Source organism: Volvox carteri (genome assembly GCF_000143455.1).
Source record: "Volvox carteri f. nagariensis unplaced genomic scaffold VOLCAscaffold_34, whole genome shotgun sequence".
NCBI lineage: Eukaryota > Viridiplantae > Chlorophyta > Chlorophyceae > Chlamydomonadales > Volvocaceae > Volvox > Volvox carteri.
The window spans coordinates 1,007,321-1,034,837 of NW_003307577.1; the positions used below are offsets into that span (position 1 = coordinate 1,007,321).

Genomic DNA, 27,517 nt, shown 5'->3' on the forward strand with positions numbered 1-27,517 from the left:
GAAGGGGGGAGCAGGTGGGGCGGAGGGGGGCGGAAGGGGCCGAGCCGGTGAGGGGGAAGGAAGGGCCCGTGTCAGGAAACAAAACCCCAAGCGACGTTAAACAGTGACTAGGCATCCGAACGAGCCCGACGTGATAGGAGAGATGTCGGGAGCCCGTGGTTTATTGTGGCCCCCTTTACATGCGAAACGGTCACGTTACGCAGGTATACATGCATACATACATATATAGATATAGATTGATACATACATACATATATACATACATACGTACATACATACACCTCGGCCGCATGCTTACACAACCCTTTCCGGTCCTCCATGACGGCCATTGTCGCCGCTGACACACATCGGCGCTCCGGCGGCAAACCCCTTGTGTCACACCTTATTAGGTGATGTCCAAGACGTTGCTACCCATGATGACGTTGGTCAACACGCTCATCCAGGTCTGTTAGGGGATGTGGGCTGGGTGGGGTTGCGGGGTTTCGGAGCCTGTGAGTTAGCGTGTACGGATACGTCCCGATGAGGAATTTAGGGAGGCTTAAAATTTCAAGACCTAAATAAATGAAACGAAAAGAAACACGACTCGAAAATGAAAGCCGTTATGGAACCGATTTGAAAATGTATTTAAATTCAAAAGTTACGGAGTTTTCCCGCCCGGTCTGTTAGACCGAAGATGTCAGCTGTGTGTGCGGAGAGGCGATTTCGTTAGCTTGGGGATTTTGTTAACCGTTGCAACTGTCCATTACCTGCCTGTTGCTCGTCCTCCTCCCCACCCCAACCCCAGATGTTGCTAACCGCCCCCCTGGCCCGCCTTTCCGGGGAGTCGGTTGCCAACCGTAACCGCCTTCTGTTAGTTGGCTTCGCATGCATGGTGATCGCGGATGCGTGCTTCGCAGCGCCTTTGACGGCAAATCCGGCTGGTAAGTACCTACCAACGGTTGGCCTGCCAACTGCCGCACATACAAAACACATACACGCATACACGTGGACATACACATACACATCGAAACCCGTGCCCGCCCGCACTCTGCCCCTGCTCAACCCCCCTCCTCCCCGAGGTCGCCGGCGGTCTTTTCCTTTCCCTTGGCCTTTCCTTTCCTTTCCTTTTCCATCCGTGTTGCGCCACCACGAAAAGACGCTTCCGTCCCGTCCCCTATCCTGTTCCTTTGTGCCGTACAGGCATGTTCATCGGCTCCGCCTTCATAGGGCTCCACATGGCGATGACACATGCCATCACCATCTCCATGGTTTCGTCGTACATGCCTACGGGTGTACTGCCCGGCGTGGGCAAATTGAGTGGTACGGCTGTGTCCTTCACAGACCTCCTGCTAGGTGAGTGTGAGAGTGAGAGTGTGTGTATGTGTGTGTACACACATACATATGTATATATATATGTATATGTATATATACATATATATGTATATATGTATATGTATATATATGGACAGGGGTCCACACCTACCCCGGGTTTGCTGGCAGGTGGTAGGTGTGGCCCCCTGTCCTCTTTGACTTTTTCGGTCCAGCTTGCCCAACCTTCCTTATTTTGTGGTTGTTGGTTGCAACAGCAATGCCACACCACGTCGCCCGCCCACCTCGCCTGCTTTCGGCCTGTGAGCCCCTTGCGGTCCTTGCGTTCACTTGGCGTTCTCCCTCCCAGAGCGCCAAACTCGCATCGCCGCCGTCTGCCGCGATATCACCCCAGCTTGCTACGCCCGGCGTGTTGCCTAAACAGGATTCGTGCTGGCCGCCAGTAATGCCGTGGCGGGCATCCTCACGGACGCCACCCGAGCGGCCGGGTTAGGCAACGTGGGCTGCTTCCTTGGTAAGTGCTTTTCCCTTTGGTCTTGTTGAACTGTTCTTCTACGTCCCTTGGTTCGATGGCCTGTTCCCCCTTCTGACGACAAAAAGACGTGTAAGGGTTTGCCGCTCCGCTTGGGGTTCATTGTCGTACAATCATGTCATCAATGTGCCGCAGTGTGGTTGGGCGTTTCCCTAGGTGAATGCAGCGGTCTATGCAGCATACATTTATCCACTTGCGCATTCTCCCACCCCGTCCCCGTCCGCGCACATTTCCTCTTCCCCTAGGCGGCGCTGGGGCGTGCGTCCTCTCTGGCTTGCTGTTGGTGCTGTTTGAGCGGTTTGGCGATCTGGGTCGAGATGATCTCGTGGCGAAGAAGAAGAAGAAGAACAAGGTAAAAGAGGCGGCGGCGGTGGTGCTGCCGACGACAGTCGCGGATCCGGCAGCCAAGGCCAAACCAGAGTGAGGAGGGTGAAAGAGCGGAATGGAGGGGGGAAGGGGATATTGTTGCTGGGTTGCTGGAGCCTCTCGGCCTCTCCAGTGCCTCTCGTGATTTTTTCATGGGTGATGGCGGTGGCGGTGGCGGTGATTGGGGTTGTGTCGATTAGGGCGATGTTTAGGGTGGTACGGAGAGGTGGCTTCATGGCCGAGGGAGGAAACGGTTGATGGTGGTGACGCGAAGGAGGAGGAGGAGGAGAAGGAGGAGGACTTGTGGGGCTGGATGGGAGCGTCGGCTTGGGACTCCTTTGAGGAAGGGTAGGGGCTTTTTTTACAATTGAAGTTGCAGATTTAATGTTGCGTGATTGTTGTTGGCCATCAGCTGTTCTTTCTTTCTCGCGAAGTAAGAGTTGCTAACAGACTAAGCATGCATGCATAAATAAGATAAAGACCGTCCTTGGAACTGTCAGCTATCGAGAGGAGCGCAACGTCGCTCGAAGTCATCGGAGTCCGCTCGTTTCAGAGGAGGGCTGAAGGGCATTTGTTTCATCCATCCAGCTGGACACGACTGATTCGCCGTGGGCCGGTGATCCGAGAGGAGAGCGATGCCGTGATGCGGTGTTGACTAATACGGCCGCTGATAGGGGGCATGACTGGGTATGGAGCGGAAGTGTTTTGAGTTGGGAAGTAAGTGTTACAGAAGCGGGGCTGTTAGCTACTTTGTCCCGGTTGGGTCGGGATGCTGGATCGCGGTTGGTTGTCGGCGCTGAACGGGGTTCTAACCCTTGGCCGGGGTTTCGGAGCCTTACTTAATACTTGCACCCTGAAAGATGGTTTTGATGACAAGCGCTTTGCTACGCCCCCTTTACAACGGATCCCGGCATGACGCATTTCGGCCTGCCTTTCATTTGCTGCGTGCCACACTTTAGCCACTACCAACCTGCCGCCTACTTGTCTGTTGTCTGTTGTCTGTTTGTCCTTTTGTCTGGAGCCGACGGACCAACGACGGTGTGTGCCCTGAGGAAAGCTTGTCTGGAATTCTGGAAGAAATAGAGGCAGGAAGAAAAAAAGTCGCCGGTGCGCTTGGGAACCCCAGGTGCGATGGACGGATGTACAGATACACAGGGACAACGGTGTTGCAACGGCCCATAGCTAGCTCGAAGCACAATGACCCCAAAAGGTAACCATCTCGGCTTACTTTGAAGTGTTGGTGCCATGATTTCGTCATGTCTCACGTAGACACTGAACACACCACCCACACACGCAATCAACTTGCCCTTCAGAGGAGGACAACGGGACGCGCTTGGTGTGCCTTTTGGTAGTTTTTTACGTGGAAAAGGGCTTCGGGGACGCTTTTAGAATTGTTTTTTGGCCCTGCAAACGTTGTTTCGGTGTTGGTCGGCAGCTGCCCGCAGCACTAACCGCGTGTGCGTACTCCGGTGCGGCCTCTGGTTAGTGCTGTTGTAGTGCTGTTGTAAGTTGTGGAGGGTGTGCAGTAATATCCAGGTTGGCTGGTGTAGGCGGCGGAGGTGGCTAGCTAGCTGGCTGCCCGGCGGACGCGCACAGGGTGACGGACGGACAGGGCCATTCCCCCTGGGGCAGGGCCCCCTCTCGGCGGTCCTGGAGGGACCCGCCAACGAAAAAGGCCGGCACCCTGATCCGTCCTCTCTGTCGTCCCCTCCCCATCCTTTTATCTGTCAACTTGTTCGCTTGATTATGTAAACTTGAATTGTGAGTTATTGTGAGTTCCTTGTTCGTCTGTATGTTTGTTTTGGGTGTGCCTTCTATGATGGATGACCCCGGCTATTCGGGGGGTTGATTGTGTGGAAGCGAAAGAGAAGGGAGAGAGACGTGGGGTTGGTGTGCAAACGATGGGGCCGTGGTCGCCTGCGGGGTTTTATAACAACGACAGGAAAAATGTCCGCTGACGAAACCCTGGCAGAACCCCTATTCCTATTCCTTCCCCCCTTTCACAGCCGAAGGCGTTCCCTGGCACAATGGTACCTTCAGTACTGTCCTGCTGCTTGCCCCGTCCCTCCCCTTGCCCTACAAAGGGATGCCGTTGTCGTTTCTTGCATGCTGTCATGTTTTCTCCATATGTTAAAGATGAATTGCTACCAATTCCTGGTGATAGCTGCCCTGCCTTGCCTTCCTCCCAGCTCATGCTCCACATGGTCCCGAATGAGTTAGCCAGTACACCCTGCGCAGTGCAGGGCCCTGTCCAAACACCCAAATGGCAAGGCCCCTTGAGGGCGATGAGAACGGGGCAAGTCCTAGGTTTTTGGGGTGCATCATCTATAGGGATACTGTGCTTCCATGACTGCAATGTCATAGGATTCTGCCATCTGACAAAACCAGGATATGCGCGGCGACGTTATGTACTCGTGCCCGCTTCTTTAATAGTCCGTATTCGAGTGTATGTGATGGCGACCCGGCCGGTGGTGATAGAGGATGGAGGAAGAAGTGTGGGACTATTGGATGCAGATGCTGTACATGTTATCACGCGTAGTCAAGTGGCATCTCCCGCAGGCTTTCCCTTTGAGCCTGGGCTGCGCAGACGCGCTTGACTAGAATCCTCAAAGCGGTCGCTCGCTGTGGCCGCACGAAAATACCTGTAAGCATGCTTTTTAGCTCAAGTCGGTTTCAATGGGAGGAGACATGCGCAGGTGACCTGGATAGCTATGAGCCCGCTAATCCGGCAGGCATCTTGAAAACTGTCTCAGGCGTACAATATAGCACGACGCGGACGCTGAATAAAACACATAAACAGGCAGCATCGTGCGTGCGTTTGAGTACGCGGAAGGGCAACAGTGCGTTTATTTACCCCACCATCCATATTAATGTACTGCTGGAAAGAAGTTGCAGTTTCCGACAGCATGCACGCTGTATGCTGGCTTGCAGCAGTGGCGTAAGAAGCAAGGAGCAGGATAACCGTACCAAGCAACGAATACCCCCTACTTCCTCATAAACTAGTAAGACCATTATATTGCCAGAGGCTACTTCCAAATCGTTAACGGAGTTGGACATGCACAGGTGCCGTACAATATTTCTTCAGTCTCCTTTGGACTCGTGTTCCCTCAGTTCGGGTGTTGTTCAACTTGGCAATTTGTTGTTACCTTAGCGTTATCTTCTCCAAATTAAATTTAGCTCCTAAGGTTGAGCATTCCTTTCACGCCGTCGCGCTTGATCGACACTTGTCCAGGGCGGCCTATGCCGGCACGTTAAATAGTTGCAGCAGTACTGGTGGCACAGCTGGCCGGGGAACGGCGCTGTCGGCGCGGCGCGGCTGCCTGTGCGCGCACCAACTTGCACATTGAGGAGGGGGCGTTCAACGTGGCGCCATGGCGCGCAGCACGTACGACGACTTTATTATCAAGGAGAAGATCGGTAGTGGCAGCTACGGTGTCGTCTTCAAAGTGATCCGCAAGGTCGACAAGCATGTTTACGCGATGAAGGAAATCGACCTCCAAGGCATGTCCCGCAAGGTGTGGCTTGGCCCCTGTTATTCTATCTACTTTGTGGCAAACCGGAGATTAGTCCTTTTCTTGGAGATGGACGCTTTACTTCGCTTCATTCGCATCTTTGCCAGGAGCAAGAAGAGTGCATCCGGGAAACCCGCGTTCTGTCCTCTCTTGATTCGGACTATATTATCAGATACTATGACTCGTTTTTAGAGAAGGTACGCTCGCTGGAGTGGGGCCATAGCTCGGGGCCGGCACCGAACAAAAGCTTTTGTGCAGGGCAAGCTCTACATCATTACAGAGTACGCGGCGAACGGCAATTTGCACGACTACATCAAAAAGCAGAAGTCTTGGTTGAAGGAGGAGTTGATATGGAAGCTGTATATCCAGGTCCGATGGTGTGGGTTCGCGGTCCCCATCCCCTGTTGGGCGGCTCAAACCGGTGTTTTCCCCCTGTAGATTCTGCTGGGACTCAACCACATGCACTCCAAGAAGATTCTCCACCGTGACATAAAGACTCTGAACGTGTTCCTCGACGAGGACGTGAACGTTAAGCTTGGAGACATGGGCGTCGCAAAGGTCCGTGGCCGGCCAGTGCACACACCAACCTGTTTTCCCACATAACCCTAACATGTATGGGTTGCCAACACGCATGCAGATTCTGAGCACGAACACAAACTTTGCGAAGACGATAGTGGGCACCCCCTATTACTTGTCTCCTGAGCTCTGCGAGGATAAGCCGTACAACGAGAAATCGGACGTTTGGGCACTGGGAGTGGTGTTGTACGAGTGCTGCACCCAGCGGCACCCCTTCGATGCAGATAACCAGGTTAGTGGTGCCTTGTCGTACGGCATGTGGCACAGGAGTGCAAAGCAGGGCGTAAGGGGGAATCCGCTTCCAACTGACCGCGATGGCTCCCATGATGACACAGGGGGCGTTGATACTTAAAATCCTTCGGGGCAAGTTCCCGCCAGTTACAGGCTACTCACCGGACATCTCGGATCTGATTAAGCGCTGCTTAACACAGGTGAAGTGACGCCCCGAGAAAACATGCCGTTTCCTTCCATCTTTACGGTTTTACATAGAGTCTGAACACGAGCATATCTGAAAACGCAGAACGCGAACCGGCGACCAAACACCTTCAAGCTTCTGACTCTGCCCAGCATCCGGCAAAAAGCGGAGGAGCTCGGGATCTCGTTGCCGGACCAGGCCACGCTCGCACTCATGGCGGATCGAAATGTCGCTGGAGGGCCTGGCAAGGTATGGCGCTGGGATTTTTTGTCGTAGAGATTAGTTTGCGGTCGTTTCCCCTTTTGGGATCTATTTGTGAGCTGGGCGGACATCTGTTTAGCCGACCTGATATCCCCGCCAGCATTGACTCGTGAAACATCTCGCGACTTGACCGTTGCAACAAACTAACCGAGAGGCATTTTCCCATGGTACCCTTGTGCATGACCCACAGGCGCGGCCGAAGACTCCTCTAGGTGAATTGGATGGGGGACTCTATAATTCATGGAGAAGCATAACTGCAGTGGATTTTGAAAGCTTGGACGCAGGGCCCTTGTTTCTGCCTCTGGATAGTCGAAAGCGTAGCAGGGGATATATATTTGAAGGAAACCGCTTGCGCCTGGTCAGCGTATCTTAGTGGATACGATGTGGTAATGTGCAGCAGGTCGGCCATTGCGTTCCGATTGCGTCCATGCATGTAAGGTTAGCTCGTGACTATGAGCGCCAAGTGCAGTCAAGTTTTTTCAGCGTTTGCACGTATGGCGCATGGACGCCTTACTGCACGGTTGCTCGGTTGGTAGCATGTGATAATCGGCGGCATTTTCTGCCGGCGCAGGAGACGGGGGAGTACCGGAGGCTGCTGTTGCCTCCGAACCAGGCGATGCTCTCGCGTCCACCATCCGCACAAGCGAGGCGGTAGGAACGCGGCCAGTGGACGTGACCGTCACGAATGTGGAGCGCACGCCAGGGGAGGGTCAGCCGCTTGGGGCGGCGCCGGCGCCCGTCCAAGCCGCGTGGAGCGTAGAGGACACCAAGCCCAAAGCGCAGCGACCACCAGCCTGGGGCCTGGCGCAGCAAATGGGTGAGCACGCGGACAGCATGCCGGGTAGTGGATATTTGGTAATTGAGGGAGAGACCGACGGTCTGCTGCGGCACTTAAAAGTGCCGCAAAGCACTTGCAGACTGCGTTGAGCAAAGCACACGGCGTTAAAGGATAGGGTAGCTTACACTACAGGCAAAATATGTGTTGTGGATGTCTGCCAACATAACTGACGCGTTACAGAGATACTATCTGGCGGCATAGTGTTAATGGGGCTCTTAGTAACCTCCTTAGCACATCTTTTCTGTGCCCCTCAGAGAATCTCGACGTCGAGGATGAAGGTGACGACGAAGATGACAGCAAGAACCCCTACCTGAATCCCGTTCAAGGGGATCACGAGGATGGGGAAGAGGACGAGGACGTAGAGGGTGAAGAGGACGAGGAGTATTACGAGAATGGGGACTATGTGGAGGGTGAGGGCGAAGAGGGAGATGCAGGGTGGGCGCCCGACCCCACCCGCATCGCCCACATGAGGAGCGCAATGATGATTCAGCGCGCAGCTTGCCTGGACCTTGTTGGCGAGAAGGCATTCAACGAGCTGTAAGTTCGATATTTGGACGAGGCTTGGGGAATGGCCTGGAGGGAGGGGACTTCCCGGTGTGAGCAGGTTGCTTTCCCACAGACCGCCGGCACTCTTTGAGGCTGACTCTTGGCGTCGGGTTGTAGCTTGGTGGATCTAGCACTTGACTGAGGAGGAAAGGTTGGACACAATTAACCCTTCTCCTTGTAGAAGAGCCGTCCATATTCGTAAGTGCAATGATGTTGATTTTCATCAGGACAGGGCCGAACCACGAAGGCATCTAGTTGCACGTTGCGTATCGCTTGAACATAGGCACTTTTACCCTTTTCCGTCGTCCATGCTTTATGCGGAGACACTGGCAAGTGCTTTGAGAGGTACGGAATGCGCCTCCTGCTCCTCCCCCTGCACGTGAAATAACGGTTTGCTTGTTCTTGCACGCCCCTGCTGCAGTTACGCGCTTTTGAAGAGCAACCAGGTGGATGAGGCCAGCATGACGGACCTTTCGAGGCTGGTGTTCAAGATCATTCCGTACGACAAGTCGGAAGTGATCCAGATGATGTACAAGCTGTTGTACCTGGAGTCGCAGCTGGAGGGGCACTAGGATGGTGGAGCCAACAGCAGCAGCGGATTACAGCTGCATGGCGCAGCATTGACCGGCAGTAGCGGCGGGGGCGCGCGGCGTGGCAGCTTCCTGAGACCTGTGGGTACACAAGGAGCAAATGATGTGACCGGAAGCGTGGGACAGCTAGACTTTATCCTGGCTGAGTAACTGCATGTCACAGCTAAAGATTGCCGTGCGCTGACAGGCGCACGGCCCCTGCGGTGCAGCGTGCCGGTCTTTGTAATAAACGGCAGCAGCAGCAAGTACGTGTGGGTGGCGGAAAGGCCGCCGGCCGGGGTGTTTGCGGCAGCGGAGCGGTGGCAGCGAAGGATTGATGTAGTGCGCACGAGCGCCCGTTCCACACATGCAAAGCGGCGGGATGATGATAGTGCCAAGTCACGTCAACGTGCACGTCAAGCCCCGGCCCAGCGGTGTGCAGGCCAGGGGAAAAGGATGTTCCCACAAGAAACAATCGCTGGACCAGTGGGTGAGGATAGCTTGTCGCCCGTTTCCCTGGCGCTGTTGGCGTTTGTTTAGAGAGGGCTGCTTGCTCAGGTCGATAGGTTGAGCGGGGGCTGGCGAACCGCAACGAAGCTACGGCCCTTTCGCGCGCGTCAATGGACTGGGGCTGGCTGCGTGCTGCTCATGATCAGGCACATGCCCGTGCGTTTCCTCTACGAAATCGGTACTGGTCCTTATTCGGAAGTGCCCTGGATGATCTTGAGCAGTTTTCAGCCTACCTAAGGAAGTCTTGTGGGTTTCGTGACCTGCATATTATGATGTCCCTAATGGCCAACTGCCGTTTTAGGTTTTCAGGGTTTGCTTTGGTTGTTGCCAAAGTTGGCAACGTGCATAGAGGGGGCGTTCCTTGAGCGCGCTGCGCGCATGACGAATTCCATGGCCCCTTGGCAGCGTATATAACTCCCAATCTACGAGGCCCAGCCGACGATGGACGCAAGGATGACGTGTGTTCTCGTGCTCGCCGCTTGCATGACGGCTGCCTGTTATGTTCACCCCGCCACCACTGTTTAGTTGTTATTCGCGCATTCGTTCAGAGCAGGTCTTACCCAACTAGTAGGAGTCCTGCAGGACCGCGTGAGTGTGGCTTTGGTGGATTGCGTGTATTTTGATTTGGGTCAGGGCTTGGAAAGATGGCTAGATTGGATAAGGGTATGCATTCCGTACGAAATACGGCATCACGTGACGTCGCGTTGTACTCTGCCGTTATTGCGAGACGGAGGCGCAGAAACCCTTGCGTTTTCCGGACCTGGCGCTCACGTACGATTTGGTTTGTGCAGCAGGGCGTTGGGCAGGTATGCGATCCGGCGTTTGGGCCGGCCTAGGCACACATAGGTGGAAAAACAGGGTATAAAGGTCGGCGGGTGTATGCTAGGCAAGACACGGTCGACCTCGATCGGGGCCTGTGCGCAGGCACTGCGGCACTGGCAGGCTGATGCTTGTCCTTGGATGACCAACGATGGTGGTCGTCGTTCCCGTGTTCATGCTCCGCGTCCCGCTGGTTGGGATTTTGCCTAAGGCAAAGCTTGAGACTTGGGCCTGGGGCTGCACGCGGGGGTGATGGATGCGAATTGACTTCGTTCCTAGCTTCACAAATCTTTTTCCTGGGCTGCAAAGGGTGCTGTGCATCCAGGTACTAAGCCTTATTCGCACAATGGTTTGGATTTGGAATGCGCCCTGGTTTGGGGGTGCGTTGCATACCCCAGATCGCGCATATGCCTGCAAGGGACAAGCGAGACGAAGAGATTTGCGAGGAGGGCTGGAGGAAGGGTGCTGGGCTTGCTTACATTGCCCTTCTGTACGAGGCCACGAAACGGCGGTTTCTTAACAGTGGATTGATTATGAGGACTGGCTGCGACTCGGAGGAGGAACGTCTGGATGCCATAACGACTGCCTTGACAACAGGTGTATATTCTTGGGGATGTGTAAAATTGGGGGCCCAACGACAGGCAGGAGCGTCCCACTGCCGCCATGGAGGCCCTACCATGACCTCACAGGCATTGCTTTTGCCAGGGTTCTGTTAAAACGGAGCAAGAAAGGTATAAACATGAAAGCAATCCGACAGATACAGGTAAGCAAAAAACACAAAGAGTCCATCAGCTCAGGGATTAGGCGGCATTCGTAGGGATTAGGTGTTTTTGCGTAGTTGGAAGCCGCCGAAAAAGTCCCTGCTGAGGATGCGCTTCAACATGAGTGTCCGCGTGTTAGTATCAAGTAGGAGGTAACACGTTCGCTGTTATCTTGTGGAATATATTTCGTAAGATTATTAGACAGGTCACCACAGGCAAGTTGCCTTTGGGCGACCGATCCGAGACGGATTAGTCGACGAGAGGACTTGGTGCTGGGAGACGGTGCAAATGCTTCCACGCCACTCACCACTTTCCTTCCCCTTTGTATCGCCTTGCACCGCCCCTTCTCGACACCAAGCATGGTGGGCAACCTCACACTATATCAGAGAGTTTACAAGGCGTCCTCGCTGGAGCAGCGTGAATAATAGTGGAAACAGGGTTGGCCGCTCACAAAAAGCAGTTGGCGTACGGGGAGGAACCCAAAATTTTTGGCACACGGGAGATGCTGTCGTAACGGACTTCTTCACTTTTCCTAAATCATGGTCGCATGTGCATACCTTGAAGGATAACCGTTGTGGGGATGGATGGATAGTTACAACGCTTCACGAGCTTGTACAGTCCACACGAACCCTGTAACAAAGCTCGGCAGTTGGCGAAGCAGTTGCGAAGATATTTATCCAACGATAAAAGGTGGTATTGAGAAATACCGTATGGTATTGAAGGACTATTCATAGTTCTTGGATGTACCGCTGGTACGATAAACGTTAACCCGGTGAGCCAAGGGCCGCCTTAGCGGCGTTACAAACCCGGTGTGGGGCGACGCATGTTGCTGGCCAGTACGGCCAGTACATGCCACGTCTTGTCTTGTGCCAACGGTTAAGCTTAAGGTGGCTTGGGACAAATGCTTAACCCTAAATAAGGAAGCAACTGCAAAACAAAGAAGTCTGTTTGCTGTTGTCTTGTAGACTCACGGTTCCGTCCCTACTTTTGATATTTCCTTTTGGGATGTGCGACGCACCAGCGTGCAAGCCCACATCCAAGTCCGATGGCTTTCCTTCGAGTATCTTTGTGTCGGATAAAGCTGAAGTCCACGATGTGCCGGTGAGCGTCATACGTCGTCCGCTCATATCTACCGTCGATCGTGCAAAAGTGGATGACTTCAAGCAAAAAATACAGGTATGCGCATTCCAGGTACAAGGGCATGGTTCGAAGGGACTTGGGCTTGGTTAGGTTGTGGCTTGGTCATGGCATGGTGGGATGCGCCACCGGTATTCCTTGAATAAGGAAAGGTGCCGACTTACATCTCTGAACATCCTAAGGCTGACATGGGAAATCGTAGCTTGTGTTCAGCTTCTACGTTATGAGGCTTGCGCTTATGGACTTACTAACGTTTACTGTACGGAAACCATCGTCGCACAGCCTTGAAGAGGACGCTCTTACGGCCGTCCAAACTGCATACTCAGCAAGCTTCCGGCAAGGCATTATGCTGCATATCCTTGAGTATGTGAACCTGAAAGCATGCATTCCGGCTCTGAGTCATCCTTGGCACAGGATGGCGTGGTGCTCACCCCAATTGAGGTAGCCTGGGTGGAGAGACCGGAGGGCTCGTACTATTTTGCATTTGGAGGCTGCCACCGTTGGGCTGCCCACATAGAGGTACGCGATGCTCTTTGTCCTGCCTTACTGGCCTGGACATCACAACCCACGTCACCCGACTCCCTTGTCGCGACCTGGGTCACAACCCAAGTGGCAAACTGGAGCAACCGCGACCTCGTGGGCCAGGAAAACATTACATGGGTTGAAAGGGATGACGTCTGCGGGCAGTGCTAATGCGAGCTAACTCTCTTGCGATGTTTTCACAACACGGTACACACGTTGGGATTGAGGTTTGCGAAGGACAAGGACGGTGTGTGGCCGCTAAGAGAATTTTGTCATATTAAATAAATGAGTGAACGAGGGGAGGTAGGCTGTTACAGGGAATCGTCAGTGGTATTATTGGCTTTGTGATCTTTGACCTGGCTCGTTCTCCTAGGACCTGTTTACCACTTCTCCTGCACAAATGACAACGTATGTCTGTGTGTTTTACGCGCTTTCCCGTCACATCCCGCTCTCCCCTATTTCCCCTGCGGGTTGCCTGACGACAGCTCGGCAGTGCGACCATCCCAGCTCGACTCATTAAAGTGTCACCGGCAACCATCAACACCTTCCTGGGATCATCAAGCCCGTTCCGGAGCCTAGGTTGATGGGATGGGATGGAAATGTGCCTACCGCCTGGGGAAGCCGGAAGACAACCTGAGAACCGATGACCATAGAATCAAAATCAAACCATAAAATCAAAAAAAAAAGAGGTTTGGTGGCGTCTCGCGGTTGATGGGGTGACTATGTTAGGAAATTCCCATCTTAGGATGTCGAGCCCAACGATATGTGGTTGTGGAGGTTATCCAATAGGTTCAGTGGGAGGTGTATCCCCTCGCTATCATCATTTCTGGGCCTGTCCGGTGGCACAGGCAGTAGCAGATCAACTTACTCTTTCAATAGGAGTGCCAGTCTCAAGGGAGCAACTTTGGCTTATCCAAGCCCCACAATCAGTGCAACAATGTGTTTGGGATGTTGTGGCTCTTGCTGCGGTGTCAGCCATGGAGCATGGGAGACGTTATATGGCTGCAAACATGAAAACCAACCCGGCACTGTTACCTGGCCCTTCCCTTACGGAAGAAGCAATTTGTCGAGTTATTGTTGACTTTTGGGGCCGCATTCAGGGTTTCGCAGCTTTGGGAATTCCACGGAAAGGTTGGGATTCCGTTGGCGCACATCACCCCTTCTTGAGAATTATATCTGGCAAATTGCTGTGCTCGCGAGAGCGGTTACCGATGATAGGTTAATTATCTGAGGTGATAATCTTTTGGTATATTAGTCTCTACTGCAGTGCACGGCCAGCTGGCCCGATGGCTCTACTCTTCGGGAGTCTGGAGCCCACTGTAACAACACACACATAGAATCGATCCCAAATTGGAAACTATGACAAACCCATTCCGGAACTTAGGTTTTCCGAAACTTAGGTTGACTTGATGACGTATGCGAGGGAATGACCAGTTCTGGAGGTATTGGCCGTCGCTTAGGGCAGCAGCAGCAGCAGCAGTATCTCCGTGCGACTCGCAACATGAGTCCCTTTACCACGACGAAACTACGTTTTGATGTTTTACAGTACTGTATGGAAAAAAGGCCGTACTGTTCTGGCATCTGGTGTTTGCAGGTGACGTATGTTTGCGTGCGCTGTGTGCCGTAGCCGATTTGGTGCGGCGCGGCGGTGTGGTGGTGCAGATGTAATTGGGGCGCAACTGCGTGTGTGTGCGTGTGTGTGTGTGTGTGTCTGTGTGTTAGATAAGGATTGCTTGCATCATCGAATGTGTATATGTACACTTTAGCATGTTCATGCACATACAGGTTGAGAACATGCAGTTTGGGAGGGAGTAGTCCATTTAAATTGTGTTTATTCCTGCCGCCAAGCTGAGATGGAGGTTAGGTACGTACAGGACGAGGAAAATGCGGTTGATGGGGCGAACACAGCTTTGTCACCCCCGTGTTCGCTCTGCATTAATTTAGCGTAAATGGCGTCTGTTGTTGTTGTTGTTGTTGTTATTGTTGTGCGTGAGCAAAGGCTATATGCATCTGACCGGGCCTGGCACTGGCCAGGGACTGCTGCCCACCCCCAACGGAATGACCGCCTAAGCTCTCTCCCGCGGACGGAAGAGGGCCCGAGGGGCCTCTGCCCCCTCCTAAGCAGCCGAGAGCCGCAGGTCCGCTAGCTTCGCTCTCCTCTCCCGGAGGTGGGAGGCGTCGCACGCGCGCACGTTCTCACGAGTCAAGGCTCCGTCACGCGAGTTTGCGTTCACTGAGCCTGAAACACGAAACAAGACTCCCCTCTCCCTCCCCGGCCTGATCCGGCCCTTGGGGGGGGGGAGATCCACTAAGACAGAGGAAACCCGGAAGCCCTTTATAGACCCTGCCCCTCCCTATTAAGGCACGAGGCCCTATTAGAAATCTGGGTCTCTTACCCGTTGCGGGGGATTCTCCGTTGCGGGGGCGCTAAACACCTCTCGAGCGCACGCGACGAGGGGCAGGCACGTGTGTGTGTGTGTGTGTGTGTGTGCCCCGAAACCGACAAGCAAATGATAGCTTGTGCGTGTGCATACAACTATGTACGATATGGTTGCGACCTCGCGAGCACATTGGGTTGGTAGCCTATGTAAAAAGGCGGTCTTCGGTCATGTTCGACGGATTTTCCCGCCACAAAGTAGTTTGCGAATAGTTTGTACGTCACTTACTTGATGTGCACATGTGAGCATGTTTTACCCTTACGCAACAAATTCTGCACCTTAATATCGAGTTATCACAAAGGTCGAGTTGTTACCGGTTCGAGAAGTCCGATATCATGTCTCATCACATGATATATACCACACTGCTTTTCATTACCACTAAAGTCGAGACCCAGCGCTCCCTGCCGGTGCCCGATGGTTTCCCCCTCGGCCTTCCTCGCACAGCTGCAGATGCCCCCAGTCGCAGCACTCTGCACAACCGGGCAGCGTGTATTCCCCCCCTCGGTCTTCCATTTCCCGCCCAGTGCAATCCGTACTTGCATTTCACGGCACATTCCCCCCTTCCCACCCCCACCATCATTTCCGTGAGGACATCCCACGCATAACGCACGCGAAGTGAACACCACATACCTTCTCCGAAACCAAAACTCGCACTCCAGGAAAGACCTCCGCGCGGCTGCACCTCTCCTCACACACACATGCACCGCCATGCATACGCCATTGCGGACCGTTTGAAAACCATCACCCCGCCCCAGCCTCGCCACGTCCAAAAAAAGTTTGTAGTAAACAGCGCCTTTCCAAAATTGAGAACATTATCACTGTAGCGTATCCCGGAGCATTCCTTCCCTTAACAGTCTCCCCAAGTTTGGAGGACTTCCCAGCATGCAAAACAAAACAGATCAAAACAAAGCGAAGCGAAGCAAGCGCGCCCTCACGGCTCGTTTAAAACGTTTTGACCACGCGCCCCAAGATCCTCAACCCACCACACCCCACGCCACGCGCCGGGGCGTTGGCAGTTGGCCCTTCGCTGCTTGCTTGTGTGTTTCGCACCCCACCCCACGCACCCACCGCACCCACCGTCTTAATCGACCTTAATTACTCCTCGACGTGCTTCTTGCTGCAGAAGAGCGAGCGAGCAGCTGTGGACAATATATTTTACCCTTTCAAAAGCAATTTTTTCCATCGTTTTTACCATCCTGTCGATCTCTTTACACCCACATCCATATTCAGAGTTTCCAGACAGACAACCATTCACATACGCGCACGTACACCGACATACTCAATCAAAACGCACCGACACGCATCCACACCCACGCACCCTGTTGACCAACGCTGCTGCAGGGCCACCGGCTCCTAGCACACCCAGCCACCCAACCACCCGCGCAGCTAGTAAACCATTCAAGCGGACGATGATGGGCGGGGGGGTGACGTGGCAGGTAGTGGAAACTGCTAAGGGCCGCCTACAGCCACACACATACATACACACATACACACACACTACCCTTCGACACTTGGAAACATGAAACCGGCTTCCCAACACCCACCAGCGCTGCCAGACAATCGAAACAAGTAAGCAAAACAGGCAAACAAATAAACAAGCATCGTTTTGCTTTGATGCCATCATCTGTGGTGTACAAGCGAACAGACAAATACGCCGACGGATCTAACAAAACACACAGAATGGTGGAAATGAGCGTTATAGTCCCCAGGGCCGTTCACAGGTTTGGATTCTTTTTCCGGGCCTTGTCTTCACCCTTTTTTAGCTTGCAGGCCCCGGCCCGAGCCTTCCCCCACTCTGCGGGTGCTTTGCTTTCTCACGCTCTACGTATCTCTCCTCATCCCACTTGCATATACCCCTAGGCGGGGACCCTCATATGGCCCGGTCGCAACTCCCTCCCCCCGATTCCCCCCCGGCCACTAATTGCTCGCGGCCACCAGGTTCACGCGGATCACTGCGCCGCCGGGCTCCATGGACACGCCCGCCTGCCGTACATCGTTGTACCTGTCAGATGTACGTGTCGCCGCGGGCCGGGTGCCGCCACATACGGCCAGGGTGGGATCAGTCGAGGCATGGAAGGGAATGGGAGTTGGGGATTCGGGACTCGCAAAGACGCAACCAACCAACCAACCAACCAGCCAACTAGGCTCCCTATCGGCTATGTGTTTTTTCCCAGCCTTGCCTTCCTCTTATGCGCTATGCCCTCCCTCCCCTCCTCGTCTCCCACCTACCTGCAGCTTCCCTCCCTCCCTCGGCCCTTCCCCACCAGACCCCCACCTTGACAGCGTCTTCTGCAGACCCGTGATCCAGTAGTTGAAGTGGTTGGGTCTCCGGTGCTTCTTATACTTGACGATGCGAGCCTGCGGGGCGAAGGGAAGACGGATCGAGAGTGGGCCGGACGGGGCGGCCAGCAGCAATATACTTTACCATACTCTCAGCGATTTAAACCGCCTGCTAACCTCTTATTTCTGCTTTACTGCTTGCTTGCGCTAGGGAGAAAATAATGAAAAAAGGACGAGAGAAAGGACGAGAGAAAGGACGAGAGAAAGGAAGGAAGGAAGAATGGAACAAGATGATCTGAGCTGGGCTGCAGTATGGGTGGATGCGCATGTTGCCTTTTCCTGTGCGGAGGAGCAGGGAGGTGGCGAAGGGAGGTGTGTGCCAAGGGGGGACCCCCACCACCACCTCATCTGGGGCAGTGTGTGGTCCCAACCACCTCACCTGGATGCTCTCCCCTACAACATCCGCGTTGATGACCACCTTGGTGTGTACGGAAACGGGAAACTGCCGAAGAGGGGGGGGGCGGTGGGGGGAGGGGGGTATAGGGATTAGAAAGTGAAGGTAGCCGGCGCTGGGGGGCCCTGTGCAGGTACATGGTGACCTGGGAGTTATCAAGCTGCCTGGCATGTCACATGCAGAACCCCATACATCCCCACAACACCCGTACAAACACACACAACACCCGTACACACACACACAACACCCGTACACACACACACACACAACACCCGTACACACACACAACACCCGTACACACACACAACACCCGTACACACGGCGCTGACCTCAACATGGGCAAAATGGCTGTTGATCAGATTCAGAGGTACGTGGATACGGCCGTCGTACAGTCGAGGATACTGATGGTTACCTGCGACAGGCCGGCGGCAACACAGCAACGGACCGGCCACCGGTTGGGTACGCCGGGCAGGTGGAGTGAAAACACACCGCAAACAGCCCCCGGGGGGCAGGGGGGAAGGAGGGGGAAAGGAGGGGAGGCATCGCCTTCTCGCACACCTCCTAGCATCTCTCTGTGCTTGGAGGTCAGAAGGGGCTGGAAGAGGAGCCGAAGAGATTGAGACCAAGCAGGGGGCTTTCAGCGAGGTGAAGGTGAAGGTGAAGGTGAAGATGAAACACACACAAACACATAAACACACACGTATGCCGAGCTGGACCGCCAGCTCTGGGGCAACGGCTGCGGGGGTGCATCCCTATTATGTCTGTCTGTCTGTCTGTCTGTCTGTCTGTCTGTCTATCTTATCTGTCTGTCTGTATGCATGTATTTATTAGTGCACCTAAAGATGTGGCTACCTGACGAGGCGGCCCCCCTCGCCCCCGACACCCACCCGTCGCACTGCTCAAGGTGGTGGGCGGCTGCACGACGGGAGCGCCTCGGGGCAGACCCAACAGACCCATGGGACTCCCCGCAGCGAATAGCGTCTGTACAAAGAGGCAAACAGTTTACGGCGGGGTATCAGTCACAGCTTCAGTGAATATCAATATATCAAATCAATAAATATCATTTTTTATCAGCAGGTATGTAAAACAGAAAGAGGGGGCCAAGAAACGCAATGGCAGCACGTCTCATGCTTTGTCAACGACGGCAGATCTGTTGTCTTTACTTTAAGAAGGCGCGCGCGTATTTCTTGCAGTTAGGAAATCCGTTAGTGTTTGGGGGGGGGGGTTCCCAAGATGCAACAAGCACGGCAGGATGAACGCGTTAGGCTCCCCCCCGGTTTCTTTCTCCGTATCTCGTCCTCGTCGTGCCATAAGCAACGATACGGTTTAAACTTTTCGAACGAGGATAAGAAACTCCACAAAGGGAAGGGCTGCGGAGGCCCCACCAGGTGATCGCAGTGCCGGAGGCTTTGGACAGGTGCTTAGACCGCATCAGCAGGTCGGCGCCACCGGAAAGAGCAAAAGGGAAGGTGAACCTCCCTCCCTCCCTCCCTAGCCTGCGCCTCTCTTCACCCACCCACTCAACCACCCATCCACCCATATATAAACCCCTCCGCTCGCCCACCCAAACCAGAAACCCACGCCACACACACACACACACACACACACACACACACACACACCTGGAAAGCGTCCATGCTCCACTGCCCGTTAGCGGCCGCCGCCGCCGCCAGCAGGTCCCCACTGAGGCCGCCTGGCCCCGCCGCCGCCATCATGCCAGGCGGCAGCAGCGCTGTCAGGGGGCCCATGTGCCCAGCGGCAGCGGCCGCTGCTGCAGCCGCCGCAGCGGCAGCGGCCGCCGCCTGCTGGCCATCCTGCTGCGAACCCGCCTGGCCACCGCCCTGCATCAGCGGAAGCAGGAAGTTGGGCGGCACAGGTGCGCCCCCGCCCGGCGGTGCCGCCGCCAGAGCGAAAGGTAGGGCCCCGGCAGCGCCGGGATGCGTACCAGCGGATTGTTGTTGTTGCCCATGAGCCGATCCTGCCGCTGCTGTTGCTGCCGTACCGCTGGTGAGCGAGGCGATGATGGGTAAACCCGTGTGACCGTGTGCAGCGGCGCCGTAGTGCCCGTGCTGAGGCTGCAGCCCGGAGGGACCCACCATCAAGCTGTGCATCACAGCCAGCGCGTTGTCGACGGAGGCGGAGGTCGAGGAAGCGGCAGCCGCGGCAGCAGCGGCGTTGGCCGCTGCGGCGACGGAGCCGTCGCCGCCGCCGCCGCCGCCGCCAGGGGCCGACCCGCCGGCTGCGGCGACGGAGCCGTCATCCGCTGCCGCCGCTGCCGGTGCTGCACCGTTCTGCTCGTCTGTCGGCTGGTGAGGATGTTGGGAAGGCTGTTGCTGCTGCTGCTGATGGGGATGGGGATGTTGCGGCTGTGGCTGTAGCAGCGTGTGTGGGTAGAGGTTGGCGTGGGACAGTAACACGTGTTGGAGCGGGCCGGGGGCCAGGGGTAACTGGCTCCAAGACAGGCCCTCCGGAGGCTGCTGCTGCTGCTGCTGCTGCTGCGACGGCTGTTGCGGCGGCGACTGTTCCTGCTGACTCTGCTCCTGAGCAGCAGCAGCCGCTACAGTGCCGTCGTCCTGAGGTGTTGTATGCGCATGCGACGCCGCCCGGACCCCACCGCCTTCCGCCGGGTCGGTAGCGGCACCGCCGACCTCGTCGCCGGCCGACGCCAGCGGCGCGTCGGCAGCCTGACCAGTGTCCTGCAGACCCAGCGCCGCGGTCAGGCTCCCAGCTTCAAGTGTATCGTAGTTCGACTGGTGCTGCTGGTGCTGGTGCTGCTGGTGCTGCCCTTCTAGGTGCTGATGTTGTTGGGGGCCCCCAGCCGTCGCCTCCGGACCTGCCGTACCCCCAACCGGACCCACCTCGCCGCCCGAACCGGCTTGGACGCCGTCGCCGTCGCCGGCAACGGCGCCGCCGCCCCCGCATGAGGTGTCCGTCGGTGCCGTTGCTGCGGCCGCGGCGGCTTCGTCCGCCGCTGCATCAACCGTCGGCTCTTGCTGCTGCTGCGACGGCGACGCCGCGTGTTGCTGCTGTACGGCATGCGGTACACCCATAGAATGTGATAACACGAGGGCGCCACCGCCGGCGGCACCTGGGCCGGCGGCAGCTCCGGAACCGCTTCCAAGGGCCGGTGCCGTACCTGCCCCGGCGCCGCCAAGCATGGCTAGGAAGGTGTTGGGATTGGCGGCGCCAGGCGCTGCCGCCGGTACGACTTGCAGCGGGCTGGGGCCGCCGGCGCCGCCGCCGTGATGCAACATACCCAGGCCCACCATGGCCGCGTGCGGGGCCATAAGCGGGTTGTGGCCGGTGGTGGCGGATGCCGCAGCGGCGGCCGCTGCAGCCGCAGCTTGCATGGCTAGTAAGGCGCTCAGCTGTTCAAACCCTGTCGTTGCGGCACTGCTGCCATCTGGCTTCATGAAGAATCCTGGCAGGGGTCGGGGGGGGGAGGGGGTTGTGTGTGTGTGTGTGTGTGTGTGTGTGCGTGTGTGTGCGGGAGGGGGGTTGTACATGGGAAGAGAGGGGGGCAAGGGAGTTGTGGCGGCCTGGCCCTGTGGCCCTGTTACAACTAAGAGCTAAGAGGAAGAACCCAACCCCACTCGAGGAGGAGCACGCGTGCACAGAAGCGCTCCCCTCGGTCATCACACCGTGTGTGTGTGCGTGTATGTGTGTGTGCGCGCGTGTGTGTGTGTGTGTTGTGTGTGTGGAGTGGCGGGGGGAGGAAGGGCATTCTCGCATTCCCCCACCTCACACCGCACACCCACCGCACACCCACCCACCTGTGTTGTAAGCGCCCGGCGGCAGCGCGGCCAGCAGCGCCGGGTGCGGTAGGCCGGGAATGGCGCCCATCCCTCCCGCGACCGCATGGCCCAGCCCGGCAGGCTGTAGCTGTGAAGGCTGCAGCGCCGTGTGATGAATCGGGTGCTGCTGCGCCGCATTGTGATGGGTGTGGTGGTGGTGCGGCGGTTGCTGCTGCTGCTGTTGTTGCTGCTGCTGGTGCTGCGAAGACGAGGAGGCTGCCTGCTGGCCGGCGGCGTCGTCCCACACGCCGCTGGCCGATAACATGATCTTGAGGCGGTTGTGGTCAACTAACTCCAGGCCCGTCAGTCGTACGTCCTGTGGAGGAAGGAGTTAACAGAAAAGTGGTTAAAACGGAGGAAGAACGTGTGGGTGATGGTGATGAGGGGGGGTATAATGGAAGTCATATGCATCCATTTTTGAATAAAAAAAGAACTCAACTGCCGACGGCCTGGGAAAATGTATGTATGTATGCATGGGTATGTATGCATGCATGGGTTGCGTAGAGGTTCGCGGCAGCGCCGTCTACCCCACCCCACCCCACATCACATCACTGCTGTGTCCTTGCTCATCATCACAATTTTCCAGCAACCACATTCAAATCACAACATTCAAAACACAAAAGGGTCACGCAACACGAAAACACAAAGATAACGTCCCCTCCCTCCCAAAAAGGAACTCTCCCCGCGCCCGGACCTTGTAGTGCTTGATTAGGCGCTGGTGCCCGGTGACCCAGTGGTTGCCCAGACCGTGGCGACGTGTCTTGTTTTGGCTACGTGCAATTTTGACCTGCGCAGCATGACGCGTGTCGCGGGCTGTCAGCTTCTACCGGCTGTTCCTTTCACCCACCACTACGAGGCGCGAGGTTAGCTGCCCAGGGTGGGGGTGGGGGTGGGGTGGGGGAGTGCGGGGGACTCCCAGTTTTTAGGGTTCTTTAGGATTTCGGGGCGGCCGAGGATTAATCTCCCGAGGAAGCCATCCGGACGCGAGGCACAGCAGGTCAGCGCCACCTTCGCTGTGTTTGCCGTACTGGACGAGCTGCGGCCTCAGCTCTTGCATCATCATCATCATCATCAACAACATCATCAACATCATCAAAAACAACAGCAACAGGAGGAGCGGCAATGGCAACAACAACGGTGAAGAGAATGGAAAAATGCTCGCAATTGAAAGAGGAAACGTAACGGCAGGAAAACAACAATTCGCCGTCCTCTTAGCCCTCATTCCCAAAACCTCTGCACGGGTTGCCTCCTCCATTCCCTCCCCCCCTCCCTCCCTTCCCAGCTCCCAGCAGCTCACCACAAAGCCCTCGTTAATCATCTCCCCATTCACGATAATGTCCGCGGGGAGCCGCAGCGGGAACTGCTGCTCTGCGAAGTTCTTGTGCACGAAGGGCAACGGCACGTAGATGCGGCCGTCTGCCAGCTTCATCCCCTCATCGAACGTCACCTTCATGGCGGGCTCGTAGAAGCGCCTGCACTGCGCGGGCGCGCGCTGCTGCTGCCGGTCACGTGGCTGTGGGGAATGGGGAGGACGAGAGGGAGAGGGAGGAGCTTTAGAGGGGGAGGAGGAGGAGGAGGACAAAACACCGAGGAACCGGCAGCGTGTCTGTATGTGTGTATCTGCGTGTGTGGGTCTGTATGTATGTGTGTACGGGCGTGTGTGCATGGATAGGTAGGTATGCTTCAACTTGAAGCACGCCCTGTTCGGAACACAAACCCCAAACATCACTTCGGCCACTTAGGTTATGTTGGGTGAGGGGGGGGGGTTTATGACACTACCCCCAATCTGAAAGGGTAGTTACCGATACATACATACATACATACTTACACGCAGCTTGCCTCTCTCGCTCACCTCCTTTCGCCGCGTCTCGTCGTCGCTCATGTCGTCATCGTAGCCCTCAGAATCCGCGCCCGCTCCGCCGCCGCGTCGTCGCCCGCCGCCCCCGCCGCGTCTCCTTCCCCCGCCCGCCACCCCAGCCACAGCAGCCATCGCAGCAGCAGCGAATGCGCCGGACTCGACGCCGAGTGCCCCGCCGCCGCCGCCGCCGCTGCCGCCACCGCTTCCAAGGCTCATGGGCCCGCCTGGTGCCATAAGCCCCTCCGCGGCGGCCGTCATCGCCGCCATGGCCGCGGCCAGCGGCTGCCCCCCGCCCGCCGTCGCCGCCATCAGCAGCTCACTGAGCTGAGTGTGGCTGCTGCCCTGCGAATTGCCCCCGCCCTGCGACATTCCCAAGGACGCTGCAGTGGCCTCGTGGTTAGCTAATGCCGCCTGAATGAGCGATGCCACCATCATCGGCTCGCCGGCAAGAGCCTCCATGCCGGGCAGGGACATGACGCTGCTGCCGCCGCTTGCGGCAGCGGCGCCGCCGCTAGGCAGTGGCGGTAAAGTCGCCGTCGCCTGAAGCGCTGGCGGCGGCGGCAAATGATGATGGTGCGGATGTTGAACCAGGTCGCCGGCGGCGGTGGAGCCTTGCGACGGCGGCGCCAGGGACACGGCGAGGCCCGACGGGGAGGACGTCGCGGCAGCGGTGGCGGCGGCGGCGCCGTGCTGCATGGGGGCTCCATCCTCGCCGCCGGCCGGAACGGCAAGGGACGCGTCGGGTAGCGGGGCGTGCATGAGGCCACCTTGCAATGATGCGGATTGGTGAGGAAGACCCGGCGCCGCTGCCGCCGAGTGATGCTGGTGGTGGTTGTTGTCAAGGCTCGCCACGACCCCAGACATGAGCGCCGCCAACTCTACGGCAGTATCCAGCGACAGGCCGGGCAGTGCCAGCGGCGGCGGCGGCGTCGCAGCCGTCGCCGCTGGTTCCGGCGACACCGCACCTGGCACAGCCGCCGCCGCCGCTGCTGCTGCGGCAGCAGCAGCAGCGACCGCAGCAGCGTCGCCGCTAGACCCTGCTGCCATGGCGGCCGACTGCGGCGGCGCCAGCGGCGCGGTCAAGCCGCTGGCGGGGGCGAATGCCATTCCAGCGCTACCAAGCCCGGCGGGCAGCAAGCCTGGCTGTAGCGTTGGCAGCAGCAGCGACGGGTCTCCCTGAAGGTGCGGCTGCAGCACTACAACCAGCGACTGCGGGGGCTGTAGCTGCTCCTCAGCTGTGAGAAGCTCCGCTCCGGAGCTGTCAAGCATAGTACTATCAGCGCCTCCGCCTCCGCCAGGCGCCTCCTCCATCCGTTCCGCGGAGCCGTCGTCGCCGCCGTCGGCCAGCGCCGCCGGCTCGTGCCCCGGCCGCGAGCCGGAGGTCCCGCCGGGCTGCTGAGACGCCTGCCGCTGGGTCGCGATGTGCGGCGGCAGCGGCCGCCGGGAGCGCGGCTTCGTGGGAATGGGCCCCGCCGCCACCGCCACCTGCGCCAGCTGAGGGTGCTGCTGCTGCTGCGGCGGCGGCGGCTGTTGCAGCGGTTGGGGGGCCCCCACCGCTGAGCCGCCGCCTGCTGGCTGTGCTTGAGGTGGCGTTCCCAAGGGCGCGAAGGTCAGCGGCGTCGGCTGCACGTAAGCCCCGGTCGCTGCCGCCACCGCTTGGCGAGGAGACTCTGACCCACCGCCACTAACGGGTGCAGCAGCCGTAAGACTGGCAGACGCACCAGAGGATGTGGCGGCCGGCGGGGCGCCGCCGCCGGTACTTCGTCCTGCCCGCCCGGACGCACCCGGCGAACTCGCCGATACGGCTGCAGCAACAGGGTTGGCTCCGGAACCGCCGCTCGTTCCCAACCCCGCTGGGCCGCCGCCGGCGGTGGCCGTGCCGGTCCCGGCGCCAGCCAGCGGCGGCAGGCCCCGTACAGGTCCCGTGGCGGCGGCGGCGGCGGCAGGTCCGCCGTGAGCTGCCGCCGCCGAAGGGCCGCTGGATACGGCTGTCCGGAGCCTGGGAGATGCTGCGGCGGCAGCTAACGTGCCTCCCGCCACTGGAGCCGCCACCGCCGCTGGGATGGCGGTCAGCTGCAGCTGATCCCCACTTTCTAACGGAGCGATGAGGACTGCCGTACTCCCTACGACGCCGACGCCGCTGCCGACGGGCTGCTCCACGTTGGCCTGAGCCAGCGCGGCCGCTGCCAGCACGTCCAGGTTTCGGAGCGGATCGAACTGCATTGCCGTTCAACGGGAGGATAGTTTGGGATGTCCAGGAAACACGAAACGGAAAACAGAGAAATATTGATTTTGGAGCCGGATTAACAAAAGAAGCTATAATAAGAAGCTACAAGCCTGGGAAAGGTCCCGCAGTAGCAGCAGCAGCGGCGGCAGCAGCACATATTAGCGTAGAAACACATTCACATACATACACACAGACACTCTGCACGATGTGGCGTGGGTGAAGACGCGGCTTTCGAATGACGGCTTGGGGGCCCCTCGTACGGACCGGCAGACAGCCGGGCCTACGCTGGTTTAATAGTGGACCTAGGACGGAACATTTTCTTGAATGGTTTCGGAGCGTGCCTGAAGAAAGTCATACGTTTCCTTTTCGATGCCGGTGGCCTCCTCACTGACTTGTCGCTGCAGCTGCTACTGCCGTCATCGCCACGCGATGCGCATAATTGCAAAGAGTGTATCAGTAGCATTGGATAACAGCCAATCCATTAGGTTGGCCTCGTTGCTATTGCGATAATGCCGCAGGTTGTTGGTTTCGGAGCGGCTGTTTGCCTTATTTGGCTGTTTGCCTTATCTGCTGCTGCGCATGTCGCCCAAAAGTAGGTAATTCGGGGTTGGGTTTATAGAGTTGCAATGGCAATGCATTGAACCAACATGGCTTGGTCTGAACCAGCGACGCGTCTTCACCGCCGCAGGGCGACCCTAAAGACCTACCAAGTGAAACTGCCGCAGCATTCGCGCACACAGCAAGTAAAACACTTAATCCACAACCGGTACGATATTAAGCAAAAATACAATAGTTCCAGTAACCTGATGTGCATGGCGACGAAACTTACATATGAGCTGCAAAAAGCGCTCCGAAACCCGTAACAAAGCACGCACCAAGCGCGCAACGGCACTAAATCCAATCCCAAACTAGCAAAGAAAGCCCTCGACGCGAAACTCGCCAATTGAGCTGAGGAAACAGATGTGGGGTCTGCACCCTAAGACATATGGCGTTGCAATGAACTCGTATTTGTGCCCGGCACAGCTCGCAATTATGTGACACCAGTTCCGTACTCGGCCCAACCCCGGTCGCACCTGGGGAACATCAGCAGATGTCCCGTCGGATTTCGCCTTTTTGCGTGGCGGTTGACTATCCTTGCCTGCTCCGGAACCACCTTTACCCGGCTTTCCGCCCTTGTTGCGCTCGTCCGCGTCGTCGTCGTCGACATCCTTACCTTTTTGCCGCGGCGCCCGTCCGCTCGAGCCTTGGTCCTTAGTTCCCTTCCCAGAACCTTGTTTGCCTTTGGTCGGTCGGTCTGAGGACCGTCGGGCAGCTGTTTCCTCGTTGTCGGTGTCCGTATCTCCGGCATCACTCCCCCCATCGGCCATGGCAACTGCGCCGGATGCCGACTGCTGCGCATAAGCAAGGGCCTGCTGCAGGTTTACGCCATCCGGCAAAACTGCTCCCTGTGCCAACAAGTGCTGCTGAAGCGCGCGGAGAACGTCTGGAGTGAGCTCCTGTGGAGTACTCATGGTCTCCTAACGTCCTATGGCTAAACTCGACAAAGATCGGGAGGTAGCAAGGCGCTACGATTTAAGACAGAACTTGGGACAGTTAACCGTAAGGAGAACGCAAAAGCCTTGCCAAAAGAGGTCAACGCAAAAAGCCCCTTCACAGGGCGCATTTGGGGTGCCCATGGGGCAACATGTTAGAGTCTTTGCCTAGTGGAGTATTGTACATGTGAGAAAGCTTGCTATTGGAATGACCCGCTCCATCAGCTCCGATTCCTGGCTCCGATAACCTGGCACTCGACAG

The 27,517-nt window shown here is 57.0% G+C and overlaps 3 protein-coding genes across 3 annotated transcripts; 2 read left to right on the forward strand and 1 right to left on the reverse strand.

Moving 5' to 3' along the window:
- Window positions 1-5,577: 5,577 nt before the first annotated feature.
- Window positions 5,578-9,496, forward strand: cnk4 (NimA-related protein kinase 4; the record flags this gene model as incomplete). Its single annotated transcript, XM_002953103.1, has 11 exons — window positions 5,578-5,721; window positions 5,826-5,915; window positions 5,977-6,087; window positions 6,157-6,276; window positions 6,356-6,526; window positions 6,630-6,725; window positions 6,815-6,958; window positions 7,161-7,182; window positions 7,542-7,787; window positions 8,063-8,345; window positions 8,776-9,496. 11 exons carry the CDS (start codon window positions 5,578-5,580, stop codon window positions 8,924-8,926), a joined length of 1,578 nt encoding a protein of 525 aa, XP_002953149.1. The 3' UTR covers window positions 8,927-9,496.
- Window positions 9,497-9,890: 394 nt separating this feature from the next.
- Window positions 9,891-13,524, forward strand: VOLCADRAFT_105833 (uncharacterized protein). Its single transcript, XM_002953104.1, has 4 exons — window positions 9,891-10,849; window positions 10,942-11,015; window positions 12,565-12,669; window positions 13,158-13,524. Exons 1-4 carry the CDS (start codon window positions 10,615-10,617, stop codon window positions 13,254-13,256), a joined length of 513 nt encoding a protein of 170 aa, XP_002953150.1. The 5' UTR covers window positions 9,891-10,614; the 3' UTR covers window positions 13,257-13,524.
- A 3,503-nt stretch (window positions 13,525-17,027) lies between these two features.
- Window positions 17,028-27,234, reverse strand: VOLCADRAFT_93931 (uncharacterized protein; the record flags this gene model as incomplete). Its single annotated transcript, XM_002953174.1, has 13 exons — window positions 17,028-17,112; window positions 17,386-17,468; window positions 17,830-17,892; window positions 18,174-18,256; window positions 18,732-18,825; window positions 19,467-19,685; window positions 19,941-21,265; window positions 21,618-21,954; window positions 22,333-22,425; window positions 22,486-22,506; window positions 22,936-23,151; window positions 23,491-25,713; window positions 26,797-27,234. The coding sequence occupies 13 exons, from the start codon at window positions 27,232-27,234 to the stop codon at window positions 17,028-17,030; spliced, it is 5,280 nt and encodes a 1,759-aa protein (XP_002953220.1).
- Window positions 27,235-27,517: the final 283 nt, after the last annotated feature.

Bases quoted from the DNA above. Each gene is read 5' to 3' on its own strand.
- VOLCADRAFT_105833 (XM_002953104.1), top strand. From the start codon at position 10,615: ATGCGCCCTGGTTTGGGGGTGCGTTGCATACCCCAGATCGCGCATATG. The intron at 10,850-10,941 runs GTGTATATTCTT...ATGACCTCACAG, and splicing joins AACGACTGCCTTGACAACAG to GCATTGCTTTTGCCAGGGTT. The intron at 12,670-13,157 runs GTACGCGATGCT...GCCTGACGACAG, and splicing joins GTTGGGCTGCCCACATAGAG to CTCGGCAGTGCGACCATCCC.